Genomic DNA, 16,725 nt, shown 5'->3' with positions numbered 1-16,725 from the left:
TGGATTTTTTTTCTAAATCTGAATTTGTATCTGATAACTATTACTAAATGTTAATGATTTGCTAGTAGCTATAATGCTAGATAATTTAACAATACCTACAATGCGATAAGGAACCACATCTTAAAAATATATATAATGGATAATAATATATTTAAATGCAATTTTTAACAGAATAAATTAGATTATCTTATGTAGATACTAGATATACATATTGGTAATCTAAAAGTAGAGATCTTAGAATCTATCTAATAACAGACGTAATTTAATATGATATCAATATCATGCAATTGATTTTATCAAATTCTTGCAGCATTGCTCTTTTCTAAATGACACAATTTCGGAAAATCATAAAATAACAATGTAGCAGATGGTTCGGTTATCTTCGAATTTAAAATTTATTTTATCTAGTCATTTAGTAAATTTTAAAGTCAAACAGATTTTATTTACAACGTCACGCCTTTTATCCCCGGAGGAGTAGGCAGAGGTGCACATACTGCACATTACGGTACGAAATGCCGCCATACAATGTACTCCCACTTTTTACCATTTGTGCTATAAGTCCCATGTAATAGGGGTGAGCCTATTGCCATATATTGGGCACAGTTCCAGACTCCGTGCTACTACTGAGTAATAATAAGCTGCACAAGGGGTCACGGGTTCGATTCCCGGGTCGGGCAAAGTCTTACTGGGGTTTTTATTAAATACCGTAATTTCCTTTGAAGACACATGTTTCATTGAAAGTATCAGTTCCACGGAAAATAATAGCATAACCAATATTAATCCAAAATCTCTGGATCGTTAAAGATGAAGAATAAAAGAGAAAGCTCTTGGTTTTACATCGGTTACTAAAACAATCGTAAATCTGTCTTAACTTCTTAGTTCCTTATCTTAAGAGAGGAATGTCAATCAATTATCTGACATTTGAAACGATAATATCCCAACTTTATCGAAGTTAATTATTCAATTTCTCACCTTATCTCACCAACATAAGTTACGGACGGGGCTTCCATGATCCCGGTTCCTATACCGAGCAAGGCATTTCCAATGAAGAGTGAAGGCACGTCCCACGCGTAGTACATGAGTAGCCAGGCCACCACGTGAGGTATGTTCACCAGGAACAGTGCCTTCTTGCGACCGAAGTGGTCCAGGAGTGGTCCTGAGAATATGCTACCAAGTGGCTGGCAGAGAAACGCCATGCTGCCTGTGGAAGATGGAAAGGTTTGTTTTATAAACTTTGATTTTTAATTAAGGTAACTTAAGTCATCTATGAAAATATAGTAGGAAAGTAAATACATAATAAGGTCATCGTCATGTATAGCCTAGCCTAGTGGCCACTGCTGACCAAAGCTCTCTTCTCGCAAGGAAAAGGAGCATTAGTCACCACGCTTGCTCAAAGTGGATTGGCGATTTTAAAGTAATCATTGGAAATTATAAGCCCAGGTGAGGAATCACGAATAACTTCGTGAGGAATTACGGAGTTTTCCTTCACCTTTTATCAGTGGTGTCTAAATAATCTTAAAAAGTACATATAACTTGGAAAAAGTAGCATTGTTACTTGCTGTTGGTAGATTTCCAACACGCACCTTCGTGCATGATAAGCGGGCGTCTTAAACCTCCGGGCCACCACAACAAATGGATGATGAAGAAAGTAAATGCATTATAAGGTATGAGAGGGACCTCATATTAACTATTTGGGTTCTGTATCTCAATCGAGAGAGTAATATAAGGCGTCCTCTTAGGCTAATTTGTTAACATAATCACCTCCAAAATAATCATATTAAAACTAAAGATAATGACATTTAAAATTGACAAATAATTTAGATTGGAATCAAAAACATCAATATCTTGCATCAACTGTGAGATATTGATGTTTTATTTATTAATGTGTCAGAGTATTTATACTGTTATAATATAGTGTTATGTAGTAGTAACTTCGATAGTTTTCTTGTTGCTTATCGCTAATTCTATTGCAATTTGCGAGCGTTTGCATAGCTAATGGAAAGATAAAAAGATGCATTATTTATGTAACCGAGAAATGCAAAAGTGTTCCTAATGCAGGTTTACCACATTATTATAATTATGTGTAGTTTACTAAATAAATGTAGAACCAATATTATGTCAGACACAGTTTATTTATGGAAAAGATAAATCTAGGTTATTATTCATTGTTAGGTACATAAATGTTTATCTAGGAATTATTTCAAACAACAATTGTTACGTTTGATTATCTTATTGAGCGGGAAAATTATGTGTCGCAGGCAATATAATGATTATAAGGCAAAAATTAAATGCCCATTTCCCATGTAATTTAATAGAAAGATTACATAATATAGTTTAAGAGATTTAATTTAGGAGAAAATATTTAACATAAAATATTATGACGATATATCTTAGGTATACATCATACATATATTATATACACCTGTATGTGTTATTTCTATATAGTAAGTATATCTTAGGTAGGTAGAAGTATAGTAAAAGAAAGAGAAAATCTAGTTGCTATTGGTGAAACTAACGATTCCACCTAAATTTCAATATTGCTGTTACGTATACCCAATACCAGCGTGGAGAACTAAGGGGGTGGCCTTTATCCAGCAGTGGACGTCTTCTAACTGTTGATAATAATGATACCTATACCCATACTTTCAATAAATATAGTGTGGTCTTCATTGCGATACAAAACTAGATTTGGCATAAAATACTAACTAATTGATACGTGTAATATGCTTTTAGTGGAAACAAAATGTTAATTTGAAATTAGAGCATATATTTATAACCGAGTTTGTTATTTTTATGACCGAGTTAAGAAAAGCTGTGACATATGTCGCACCTATTATTGTAAAATTTACGACATGCTTACATAATCATGTTTATAACGCAAAATACCTAATATAGTATATACTTAATTACTATGCAAAAGGTGTGGACCAAATTTTAGTAAAAAACGTGCATGTTATTTGATTTAAGTTGTATAAAATTCCTAATATACAGTATGTTAATTAACAGAGGGCGTTCCTGTTAACATATTACCATTCAAAAACAAAAACAATTTTATTTATTTAAATATTAAAATATTCACCAAAAATATTAAATCGATATGTAAAAGTAACACTCTGTGCGCGGGTAATTAAAGTAAGACAACGTTGCTATTTATTGCCTATTTTTCTATGCTGATATTTTTATTTTAATCTATTAATGATAGAGATTAACGAGTTTAAAGAAACGCCCTCTGTAGTAGTTAACATACTGTATAATAATAAAAAGTTGTTAAGTAGTTCTTAAGTATAATATCTGCTGGATCTGTTATATCGGATCGTGGGCGCGAGGGACTAAAGATAATAATGTACCTAATAAAAAATATTTATTAAACAAACTACCAAATAGTGTACCTATTAATATACTGTATACACTTTCAAATCTCATGTGTAGTTTGTGGGCCTAATTGAATAAGTTATCGTTAAAGGTGGATCGACTTCATATACAGAGCGTCCCAAAACTCAAACGACGGTAACGGTACGTAGGCGACTCGAATACAACTCGAGTGAAATTGGATTCTTATTTAGGAAAAGGTTACGTACTCGTTTTTTTGGATAATATTCCTTAGAGTATTATATCATTTTAAAATCTTTATTAAATGCGCCATGTTTTCCTCAATTTTTGATTGTTGTTTGTGAAAAAACTACTTAGATATTTTTAGATTTTCACGGTTCAAGTTGTTATTTCAAAAAATAATTTAGAAACATTTAGAATAAATGTGGTCACCGTAGTTGAAATGTCACAACGGGTGTCTGATTACAAGAGTAGTCCGTTTTTCCTCTGTAACTTTTTTTTCCAAAGATATTTTTCTTTCCGTTTCCTTGTGCGTTCTAGAGCCGTCATAAGAAGGCCTATCACTGGGTCAAATTATATCGTTGAGTTTTCGGACAACCTGTATACATAATCCGGTCAATTTAGACCTGAAAACAGTAATGAAAGATACAATATCCAGTTCCTCAGAGCTGAATTTTGGTCTACAACCTTTATTTTACTATAAAGATAAAAAATTTAAAAGTCCCCATCGATCCCATATGTGCTTCAAAAGTTGATTCGAGGTCAAAGTTCAACATTTAAGGTATTTTTGAGTTTTGAATCTCAAAAACCGTAAGTTTTCAAAAAAATACCTCAGAACAAATTTGTATATATAAAATTTTCTACAAAATGGTAATTATGTGTTGTTTCTATGCAAGTATTACCGTTTCTAAGATAGATTCGTGTGTAACCCACTCATTTTTCCCTTTGGAACGTCTAACTTTCAAACGATTGATTTTGACGAAATTGGTTTTTAAACAGGCCCAATACAGTTTCGTCCGCCCAACAGGCGTGTGACATACGGACGGATTTGACGGACGGAAAACGGACAGACATTTTTTTCCGATTAATTGTTGGGCCGAATTAATTAAAATTTGCATTTTCGTCAAAATCATCGTTGCTGTTAAGTTAGACGCTTACCAATAGTTCTAAAATGTGTGTGAGACACACGAATCTATCTTAAATTAACGGTAATACTTATAAAAAAACTTATAAGGAACATTTTGTATATTTTTGAGATCCTACAAATTTGGTCTGAGTCTATTTTTTTGAAAAACTTAGGTTTTTGAGAAAAACGGCTTAAAATTAAATATTGAACTTTGACCTCGAATAACTTTTGAAGCACATATCTCATCGAAGAGTACCTTTTAATCGAAACTTTTTATAGTTTATAGTAAAATAAAGGTCTGTCAAAATTCACTCTGTCGGAATTTTTGTTAGTTCAATATCGTATAATGACCGGACTATAAATATATTCAAGTACCTATAACTGTAACATCTAAAAATAAAATCCAGTTTTCACTCAACTAATTAATGCCTACAACCTCAAACATTTTTTTAACCGCCTAAAATTAATTCATGTTGACAGATACATCAAGGTATACAGGGCCCAAACATATGGCCTTCTGTATAAAAAAAAACAAGAAAATCGGTACTCCATTGAACTAAGCTATATATAATTTACATATAATTAATTATGTGTTGTTTTTTGCAAGTACACTTTTTTGCTATGTCGCTGGTAACTGACCTCAAGTAGCCTTCTGTTACAGCTAACCAAGCATTAAATAATGTTGCGAAATTGTTTAAAAACAGCCTACCTATACATATGTGCCTATTCTTCCGCGCAAAATCGTGTTGACTTGTTTATGCTATTTGCCACACTTAAAACGTAGACAAACAGTTTTTTCATTAATTTTGGCGCATTAATTAACATTTGCATTTACGACTTGTATTATAATACGTTGCTATTAAGATAGATATACCTATAGTTTTAAAATAACTATCGTGAGACATACCTGATAAATTAACTAAAAACCGACTTCCATAAACTAAAACCAAAAAATAACTTTTATATATTGTACTGCCTGTGCCTACCCATTGATAGTGCCTGTGCCTACTCCTTTTTGGGAAGTCAGTAAAAATAACGCTTTACTCATGTCAATTATATTGAGTAGTTTGTGCGACGTCGCCATGTCTGCGCACGCTGCTCATGATGAAGAGTGCCTCTATGACTCGAAACTAGTACAGGTTACCATTTTTAGTCACAACTTTTTATCAATATATTTACGCAACTAAACAAGTTGTTTTTAGTTAATTTGGAAATACCCAAGTAACAAATTCTGTATACTTATGAAGTTTCAAATATTTTATTTTGAAAAGTTTATTCTAAACGTAAAGTAAACGGTTTTGTTGAGAAAAACATAACTTTAATTAAAATTATTGTTACACTCATTGGGTAATTTATTCAGGAAGGAGTTTGTAAGGTTTCTTGTTAACTTGAGAAGGAAGTTTACGAAAACAGAGTAGCTAAACAAACTCTTCAAAGTTTAGAGAAACTCATTTCCTTGACTTCCGTTAAATATTCTCTTCACTTCCGTTAAATAATTATATATTTTAGAAGGGGTACACTATTAACAATACAATTTACACTCACTTTTCACCATTTGTATTATAAGTAATAAGGGGTGAGCTTATTCTGGGCACAATTCCAGATCTTGTGCTTCTACGGATTTTTTTCGAAAAACCGAAAACCGGCAGTAATGCATTGCCCGACCCGTGAATTGAACCCGAGACCCCTGGCCCAGCATTTGCAACCACTAGATCAACGTGTCAGTGATTAAATTTATCTACTGCACTTTATTTAAAGGTGGGTCGAACTTGGCCCGAAATGGTTCGTGTAATATAACCCACGGCCGGTGTGTCGGTTTTTTTGCTCGAACTTGGCGGACACACTGCCGTGTGTCTAGATAAATGACCAGGATGCAAAATACATTAGGATAGTAAAGCTAGTTCTCATTTAAATTCAATTTGAATACGTCATGTAGTTCAGAAAACCTTTCGTTAACATTATTATATTAAATGGAAAGAAGTGAATACGAGTAAGAACTGTGTTGCTCAAATCAATTAATACAAAAAATTGATCTAAGAAAATGAGTGCAAATGCAATGATTCTTATTACCATTATTGTGAAAGTAAGTTAAATTGTTTATGTTTATATATTGTCTATCTTACAGCGGTATACAAATACAGCCGCCTCAACGTTACCACGACCGCTTTGCCAAGAGCGAAACGACAGAAGAAGATGTGGTATAAATAACCTAACTAACTACTATAAGTTAGTGGCATAGATAAAACAGCCCCTAGATTTTCAGGGTTACGGATCGATAGTTAAAATACAACTAAAGGCACAAACAAAAGCTAATAAAAATAGGAAAAAAAAAATACACTTACCGAACCATGATGCCTGTTTCTTAGTGATTGATAGACCCTCCTTAGCATCGAGCACCTCAGGTAACACCATTGTTACAAAACTGATGGACAGACCTAGCCCAATCAGTAAGAAGTCCAGTGCGAGACATGCTAGTATCTGCGAAAGGGAAAAAAGACCTTATGTTAACGCAAAATAGGTTTGTTATTAAAAGTCTACGTTAAAAGCCTTTATTAGGGGTTGTTAACCTATTCTAAATTCGACGTAGAGGAAGCTCAAGGAGTGCATGTAGGGATCGTGTAATCACTCTATTCTATGGTTTCCACCGATCCCTATGACTTATCATGCCCGTGCACGGGGAAAACCAAACTTGAATGAGCTTAATTCATTATAACGTTAGGTATTTAAAATACTAGAATAAAACATTAACGCAATATTAAATTCTAACGTTTTATTATTATAATATTATATAATAAATTAATGATTCTATAATACCTATGCTAAAAATCTAAGATTTCTAACGATTCGTCCCGTGATTTGTGTTTTTATTTTAAAATAAATGAATAGAAACGACTAATAAATATATAATAAATAAATATTTCTTTCATATATTTTGTTTTATTTTCCGGTATTTTCACGGTTTTTTATATTAAAAAAATACTTAAGTAGGATTAAATAAAAACTATATTACATTAAAATTAATGAGAGGTGTGTTAAAGACTATAGTATAATGTAAAACACCAGTTTTTCAAGGCCTTTTTGTTTGAAGGGGAAATATCATCTAATGACTTCTCCCGCTTTTGACGAGGTAGTATCAGACTCTTACTGACAAAAAACCACCCCGTTTCTACTCCTGCTTTTCGAGCTCGATCTCCGGTTACCCGCTGGGCAGCCCGCAGTTCCGGGTCGGCATCCGCACTAGTGGGCCCCATTCGTGGTGGTTTGATGCTTCTTTCGGAACAGTTTTTCAAGGCTTAGGTTCCAATTGAATATGCTAAGTCCAAAATCCCCACAATCTATAAAAATGAACGTTATATACCTATTTTTATTTAGAGATATTATTTATTAGTTGTTTAGATTAGAAGATAATAGTTACTTAACATTTCAGAGCTTTGTATGACTTCATAGTTAAAAACAAAACCGTTAACGGAATGAATATTCATTTGTTTTTTGTGGGCTTCGAAAAAAATATTTTCGTAAAGTTTTATAGTTTTATGACATTTAATTGCTTACGTGTAATAAAACATACAGATAGATACATTTTAAGTGACTTATTGATACAAAACACGAGATAATCTCCCACGAGGAGAGTCGGAATCTTTGGAAGCTGATATTATTTGGATTTTTAAGTTCTAAATCTGTTTTATTCTGAGAAAAATCTTATTTTTGAGCTATTTCTGTCAACACTTAATTAATAGTACCTAGATAAAAAACTAGTATTACATTTATAGGAATCTGTTCCTTGCTACATTTTGCATAATGGAGGTAATAAGACTTAAATAGCTATGTCCATTATATACAGAGATAAAAACCAATTTTTATATATTATTACAAAAAATTATGTATAATGATGTATTTTCCTTAATGCATTATAGATACCATATAAAAATCTAAATAAAATACGTTAAATTGAATGTCATATTTGAATCTATTTAGCTGACATCATTTCGATGTTTTATTTATTAATCAAAGAAATACTTAAGTACTAAAAAATCTTATGGTTTTAAAGGTATATTATTAAATGTATTTTGCTAGTAAATGAGCTGTATTATAATAATACCCATATGTGTAGATATGTATTATTATCTTGGACCAACGGCCATACATTGATTTGTTATAAATAGAATGTAGACTCACATATCTTTTACTGGTTTGGAAGTATTAATGATTTTACTCATCTGCAAGTAAAAATAAACTAAAAAATTTAAAGAAAAACAGTCCTATTATAATAATTAAGTGAATATCCTTGATTTCACTTGAAAATTCAGCATCAGCGAGTATTATATTTTGCTTTATCAGTGATATGGTTTAACTTTTTGACAATGTGCTATTGTATTTAGCATTAATAGCACTTCTTTAGAATTTCGTGAAGAGGACTTGTTTATATGTGTTGAATCTAGGGAACGCGAACTAATGGAAGAGATCTTGTGACATTAACGAGATTGCATTTCGTAAATTCAACACATAAATATGTCTTTTTCACGAAATTATAGCGGAGAATTTTTGTTTAATGTTAGTAGATATGACTGGTTATTTCTTTGATTTGATATTTAATAGTCAAAGTAGCAGTAGTAAACTACTTAAAATTCAATAAAAAACTAGCTTCTGCCTCCCACTTCGTCCGCGTAACTTTAGGCAGAATTCTTTGGCTCCAATCTCTGAGAATAAAATCTTTAGAATAAATCGTATATCTTACAATCTATTCAATAATGCATTAATTTCTAATGTATTCAAATATTATGTTTTTTACAAAAACAAAACCTGCAACACTACACGAACCGCACGAGATCTTGCCAATTTTGAGATATCGAGAGATCGCATTTTGTCAAGTATCGTGAGATCTCGCTTGAGCCCAAACTCGATAGAATTTGATCGAATTTAATTCAATAAGATTAATATTGAACTATAGGTCTCAACAGGGTTGTAGTCTAGAGGTCACGGTCTAAAAGGTTTAAGGTGATCAGAGAGTGCTGCTGCGCGGCTTCAGTCAAATGCTTAGTCAATTTTTAACCCTCGATACCCGCGATAAGAGTAGAGGCGGTAACAAGTGTATTCAACTCTGCTGTCGCTACACGGCTTAATTAAAAAGTGAAAAAAACCTCAAGGAACCGATTATTACCAATTATCACATGACCGATTGTATTCTTTATTCACACAAGTTCATAACGATAATGGTTTTATGGTCCCTAATTGCATGGAAATTGTACATAAAAATCGACACAGCCCCACAGTACATAATGTATTCGCGGTTAAATGATAATCACTTAAAAAAATTTGGTTATGTGATAACCTAATGGACTGGAAAATTAATTCTATTAATTATAAACTCATTTAAAAGTAAAAATATAATAAAGTATAGCCACAGATGGTTCGTGCCAATTATATTGTTTTCACAGTAGGTAGGTATACTGTGACAATGATCTATGTCTATAGAAGGCATAAGAATGAGTTAATAAGAGCAAACTATATTTGTTCCATTTGAAGAAAAACATTGATTATTGTTTAATTCTTCCTCGTTTGAAAAAGGGTATAAAGCTACTTAGGTTCCGCAAATGTAGGATATTTTTGTATCATTATTATTATTTTTTATGGTATAACCCGGTAAACGAGCTGACGGATCACCTGATGGTAAGCAATAGCTGCTACCCATGGACACCCGAAACATCAGAGGCGTTTCAAGTGCGTTGTTTGCCTTTTGGAGTTAGGAATTTAGGGTTTGTTGGGGAATCAGGGATGGGGATTGGGAATGGGAGTAATTGGGCCTCCGGCAACCTTACTCAAACAACGCAAGCGTTGTTTTACTTCGGTTTTCTGTAAGGCCGTGGTATGACTCCGATCGAACCGACCCATTATACCAAATACCAAACATGTTTTTGAAAAAACTGCATTTCCTATTGTCTATATTAATTTTATCAATGTACTTTTAAATCGCTGGAAGGTACAACGATAGATAAGCATCGATCAGTTGTTTACATTGTAAGATAAGTTATCAATAAGCAATAACATAATACTACGTATCTACTTATTAAATTACAATACATTTGGATAAAAATACAAGTTATTTGTTGTTGTAGGTAATAAAAAATACTCAATGGACATTTAAGGTCAATTTGTCATCATAATACCTATCGATTGATTGATATAGTAGATTATAAAATGATCATATTGCGACATGAAATGAATTCCACAATACTAGCTATATGTTTAAATATTTCTTTCCTAAAATCGAAATCTAGACTTTAGCATGAATAATATTAACATTTATTATTGTGAAATCTAAGATGCGATCTTTCGACCAATGAGATAACCAGATAGAGAACGGGATACAAATTTTCAGATTTTAACTGTAAATTAATTTTTTGGCTAAAAAAAACCTCATTAACGTTTTAAAAAAAAGTAGGTGTGACGAATCGCTATCTATTTAATTTTGGAATTTTAATTTTTCCAAAGTCAGATAACTTTATCGGAGGAATAATTTTGAATTTTTGATAGTTTTTCCATTCATAAACTATCAGACGTATTGTAACGTGTCAAACGTATTATAAGAAAGAAATTATCTGCTGATAGGAAAATTGGTCCTTAACTTAAAAAATGTTAAAAATCGGTTGATATACCTATGTACAGAGTTACCTAAATGTCATTGACCTCGCATTGATGTTCATCTCTTGCAGGCTAATAAAAGTATAATGGCTGTATGCTACGCCTGTTATATGAGAAGCAATCATAAAATTGCCATATAAATTGAATATTGTTACCTCATTGCGTGGCGTGAGACGCAGGATGCCCGCCAATTTGATTCATTGAATGAAATATTATACCGATTGTTGCTATTCTGGCGTTTTGTGAATAATTCGTTGCAATATTCATTCATTGTTTTTTTTTTCTATATGTAGTTGTTAAATTATTAATTATTAATCCACTATTATACACAGATAATATTGAGATATTAATGAAAATAAAAAGCAATTTTATTGTTCTTTTTTAATGTAATATTCTTTTTTTTTTTATTTCAAGAAAAACGAAATTTTGTAACCGGCCAGTGTTGATTAGATGAAATCATCGCCTAAATCTTAAGTTTGAATGAAAACTCTTTTCTTTAAAAAGAGGTAGGTTGCAACGAGTTTTTATATGTTTATTGTATCTTTCGTTTTTTCATAAGTCAATGTCTTTTCATTTGTTGGTTTGAATTAAATTGTAGAATCAAGAAGATTCAAGAAGAAAAAATTAAAAATATATAAAAAAATTACAATTAAAAATTATATTTCGGATAAAAATATCAAAGTATGCCAATAAATAGAACATTAATAAATAATTAAAAAAAGAACTTACCTGAGACAAAATAACCCGCGGCCGGCTGATTGGCTGTTTTTCTTCGACTGTAGTCATTTTTTAAATGTAAATACAATATGGCACACTTTCTTGAGATACGATGAAGAAAACACAACAATCGCAGTGTAGGGATTTATTGACACTGTTCGCGCATAATATTTGTAAAAGATCTATTAGTCCTTTGTGATAACATTACCTAGATAATGTTTCATTTTGTGTAACTGTCAACATTAAAACATTCGTAAATTACAATATAATCTAATAAATACTATTTTATTTACGACATATATTGATATTGCACAGATCGTTTACTTTTTTTATTTATTTAATGTTGGTCAAAGGGATGAGAGCGCAGGCTTCTATCGCGCGTCAATACTCAATACGAACTGCACTGATTTAGTTTTTTTTTCTTCCGTACCCATTATCATTGTAATTACTAATATTATTTAATGAGTGTTAATGATTCTTTTTTCGTCATGCAGTAAGGCTATACCACATTTCCATGACGCATCTAAAATGTATATTAAGGAATCATCGTTTATTCGACACTGATGAATATGATGACTATTGATGAAATTATTATTTTATATAGGTACTTATAATAGATATCTTAAAAGCTTTTGCTAATTTAGCACTGTAGGTATTAATAATATTATGTACTAATTTATTGTGACATTTTCATATGATGTTTTATTATTACATAAAATACATATGTAGTATGTTTTAATGTAGTCATCGGTGTGATATATGCAATAAAATTTATATACGAGAGTGATTAATGCTCGTTGTTATTTTTTTAATTGATGAATCCTATTAAGAGTTCTTTTCGTATCCATATCCAATGTTAAAATATCAATTAATATGGGTTTATTAAGCACATTAATATAAATATAAAACTTGAATGTTTCCGTCTGACTTGTTAGCTTTGGCAAGCAAGCCTAAAGAGCACCGAGACTTGTCACGCCTTTTTATCCCCGAAGGCGGGCAGTTTTGCTGAGACTTTCAGTAGTATTTTTTTTCCCGACTGCGCCAGAAGGAGGGTCGCCGGAAGGCAGGGACACTAGATATATCAAAATATAAAAATAATAAAACTAAAAGATAATAAAATAAAAATAGGTAATTTAATATACTATAAACTCGACTGCGTTTCTTTATAATATGAAAATGAAAAAACCCTAAAACAAGAATACAAGAAAAATTTAAGCAGTCGGGACCCATTCTAGAAAGCCAGCCGTACCTATATATCACAAAGTCTTCATAATATTTAGAACGGGTCCCGACTGCTTAGTCGGGTTTTTCAGTTTTTTAAATTACCTTTTTTACCCAGGCGAATTTCATAAAAGGTCAAGTCAGTATTACTGAGTAACTGCATATTACATTCATTACAGATTCTTTTCTTTCCCACATTATTCAATGTAGTAAAGTAAACCAGTTTTGATGCCTTTCAACGGCTACTTCCATGAGTGACAAAACTGGTTACCTAATTCTAAAAATAAAAAATAAGCAGTTCTAAATAGGAACGTTATGCTTATCTCTGGTATGTTGTAAGTGGACGAACCCTGCACTGAGGAGTGGTATCTGTCTAGAGGCATATGTAGGTAATTTAATTTAAAACTCGTATATTTTTTAATAACATCGTAGAACATATAAAATTAACGAAAAATAACGGTTTGTCCACGTAAATATAATTTTGAGAAAAGCTCTACTAGTTTCGAGTCACATAGGGGTTCTTCTCCGTATAATTGCGTGTATCAACCGGTATTTTAGTTTATCATATATTTTTTATTGAAATATGACGGGCATGTGATCCAGTTTGTTTATTTGCTTTTTGTATTATCACGTACAAAAAAAAATATTGATATACATATGTTCACATAGAAAAAAATGCATTTTTAAGCAAAAAGTTGGTAATTTACCTAATATGTAGTTATGTTATCTAAAGAATCACATTGACAGTTTTTCTTTCACTCGGATGACAGTTGCCATGCTATTGCACAACTTAGAAAAAGTAATTAAGTACCAGATGATATTTTAATTTTCCTAACGAGTAGCATATTATGGGTCGATAACAAAGAAGGTTTAACTACTTGTGAAATAAAACTGTGTATTGTGTAAGAGTTTTGAAAAAGCGGGACTTTTCATCAGGCTCATGAGAAACTGCCTTATTTTTGGGATAAATATTCTCCAGTCAGAGAAACAGCTTTCTTATTTAATTTTTTTGTTCTTCTTTGGAACTGAAAGAAATACACTTTTATTTCCTAGGCACTTGTCATATGTTTCTTTTGACTTTTTAGTAATTGATACTATCAGATTCGTAGCAATTGGCGGTCCATTGCCTCTCACGGGAAACAGGCATGAAGTTATGTGTTTATGTATGTATTGAAACTATCATAAACAAATAGAAACTTGTTCGATTTCCTACAAAACGGTGACCAAATCGTATTTTGATTATAAACCTCATCACAGTTTAAAACGACTAATTCATTTAAAAAAGTAATTTCGTTTTTATCAGTAAAATGCGTTTTATGTATTAATTTTCTACCAGCTATTGTTTTTTCAATTAATTGTTTAAGCAATTAAGTTAAATGGCCTGTGGTATTTCTTTTCTTCGAAACATTAATGATTTCTGTGTATTAAAAATATATAAAAATGTGTAATAATATCTATTTACTACATATCTAATTGTAAATGTCATTTGTTTGCGTTTGATAAAATATATAAAAAACTAGCAAACCCGGCGAACTCTGTTTCGCCACCAATGATTTTCCCTGTTTTCCTGGAATTTTCTTTGCTATAAACCTCACGGAGCCCGAGACCTTTCCAACAAATGCAAAACCATGGAAATAGGTTCGTGCGTTCTGGAGTTATAGCGTCAGGAAGGAAAACCCGACTTATTTTTATATTATAGATTAGAGTTGAGATGATGCTTTTGTTTTGTTACTGATTTGGTTTAATCTTTTTTTTATCTACTTGCTACTTAACGATTAATGCTAACGCAAAACTTGTGGGCAACAAAGTAAATCTAACCTTTTTTTAAAGGGAGAAAATTATCCATTGGCTTCTCTCGCCTAGGGTGAGGCGAACAAACTGTGTCAAACTCTTAACTGACTAAAAACCACCCCGTTCCTACTCCTGCTTTGAGCTGGAACGGAGCCCCGTTAACCCGTTAGGTTGTGCTCATCTCCAGGTGCGCAAATAGAGGCTTGTTGTTTGGTTACTTTTAAGTTAGGGCGGGCTTTTGATCAGCAAATGATGATGAACAGGATGACTTATTTACTGCCGCACTCAGAGACTTAATTCCTCAGTAACGATTTTGTATCGAAAACAATTGCTAAGGACTGGGTTAAGTAACCATTAAATTACTCTGAGTACGGCGGTTAGTAGGTTATATTCTTGTTATTTGTTCTGCAACACAAATTATATTGTCGCCTTATCCTTTATGGAACTATCTACATAATACGTCAACCATCAGGTTAACTAGTTTGTACATTTGGCAATAAATTAAGCATTTAATATTTATATTGCACTTCTTGAACATTGACCTCCTGACCGTTGATAAATGTTAGCGATTGAGAATTACATTGTAGCGAGCTTTACGTGCTATAATTATAATAAGACCAATTAATATAATTGTAATGATACAGACCACTTTTGAGATTCTAGGAGCTTTTAAAAAAATGGACTCAGCTAAGCTATGTTTTTATAAGGAAAGATGCGTGATATGAATGTGTATTATGGATGGCTTCCCTACCATCGATACGTTGTATACTTGAGCTGCATCATTGGAAACGGTCAAATAGTTATCATAGCAATCTCTGGTGGAACAGCACCCTAAGCGTGTCGTTACAATACGTTTACTTACCTTAATTTACTCTCATGTGTGAAGGAATTTTTTTAAAGTTAATTTCTTAGTTTACGTCAACTTTAAGACACGTGTGTTTTCACCATGTTGTTTTGCAAAATACACGTGGGTTACAGACCATGTGGTAGATACTTTAGATATTGAATTACACTGGAGGTAGCAAACCTGTTGTGTCTTTGCGTGAATAAGTACCTACTTTCCGACTTGTGTCGCAAAAAATATGTAAGTACCTAGTTGATTGTCTAGTTTGTTGACTTGTTGGAAAGTTCTGGGTTCTACACGTGGGTGCAGAAAAAAAAATCCGGTGCAGATTTCGCCTTCGAAAAATATGGATTTCTATTATCAATGGATCGCTATTACCAATAAAACATGTTTTTTGTGTTAAACGGTTTTATTGTGCTTATATTTTTTTCCATCCGTAACTTTACTTAGATCGATAAAAGTACAAATCCACATCCAAATTTATTCCAATCAGTTTCAGTTTATTTAAAAAAATTGTTTCTATGATTTAATCTATTTCTGTACCAAAACTCATCATAAAAACTTAAGCAAACTGCTTAGAAGAAGAACTGTGTTAGAAGTAAAACTGTGACAAAAAACAAACATTCGTATTAATACTAATGTTTTTAGAAGGGAAGACATTCCTTCTTAAAATAGTTTAAATTGGTTTGTATTATGGTATTAGCACATTTATCTATCAAAGCCTTCATCGAAATGGGACATTAAATTACCATAAGTAACACACTAGTTTTTAAATGTTCAATAAGAAGCAGTTGTTTTGGAGGATATTAGTAGAGGTACCTACAATACATAATGTAACATAATTAATCTTTGAGGTTTCGCTGAATAGTTTCTTATCTAAATAAATATACCTCTAACCTGTTCTTAAACTATTTATTTATTTATTTATTTTTCTTCGTATTTTTTAAAGTTATAGTAGGTTGTACATATTTATTACTTATTTAGGTTTTTATTTTCTGTACATTTATATAGTTAATCTATATAAATAAAAATCAATTGCTGTTCATTAGTCTTGCTA

The 16,725-nt window shown here is 31.9% G+C and overlaps 1 protein-coding gene across 2 annotated transcripts in view; it reads right to left on the bottom strand.

The window, feature by feature from the left end:
- LOC118278124 (facilitated trehalose transporter Tret1) overlaps positions 1–16,725 on the bottom strand; it is a 35,560-nt gene that overhangs the window by 12,039 nt on the left and 6,796 nt on the right. Inside the window, exons 2-4 of one of the 2 annotated variants that reach the window (XM_035597201.2) lie at positions 11,825–12,045; positions 6,799–6,934; positions 973–1,201 (exon numbers count right to left, since the gene is read on the bottom strand). In XM_035597201.2, coding sequence (XP_035453094.2) covers positions 973–1,201; positions 6,799–6,934; positions 11,825–11,881 — 422 coding nt within the window. In that variant the 5' untranslated portion in view covers positions 11,882–12,045. The remainder of the gene's footprint in view (positions 1–972; positions 1,202–6,798; positions 6,935–11,824; positions 12,046–16,725) is intronic. The other variant, XM_035597203.2, reaches the window with a different exon arrangement.

Source organism: Spodoptera frugiperda, chromosome 18, assembly GCF_023101765.2.
Source record: "Spodoptera frugiperda isolate SF20-4 chromosome 18, AGI-APGP_CSIRO_Sfru_2.0, whole genome shotgun sequence".
Classification (NCBI taxonomy): domain Eukaryota; kingdom Metazoa; phylum Arthropoda; class Insecta; order Lepidoptera; family Noctuidae; genus Spodoptera; species Spodoptera frugiperda.
This window is presented reverse-complemented; position numbering and strand designations above follow the sequence as displayed.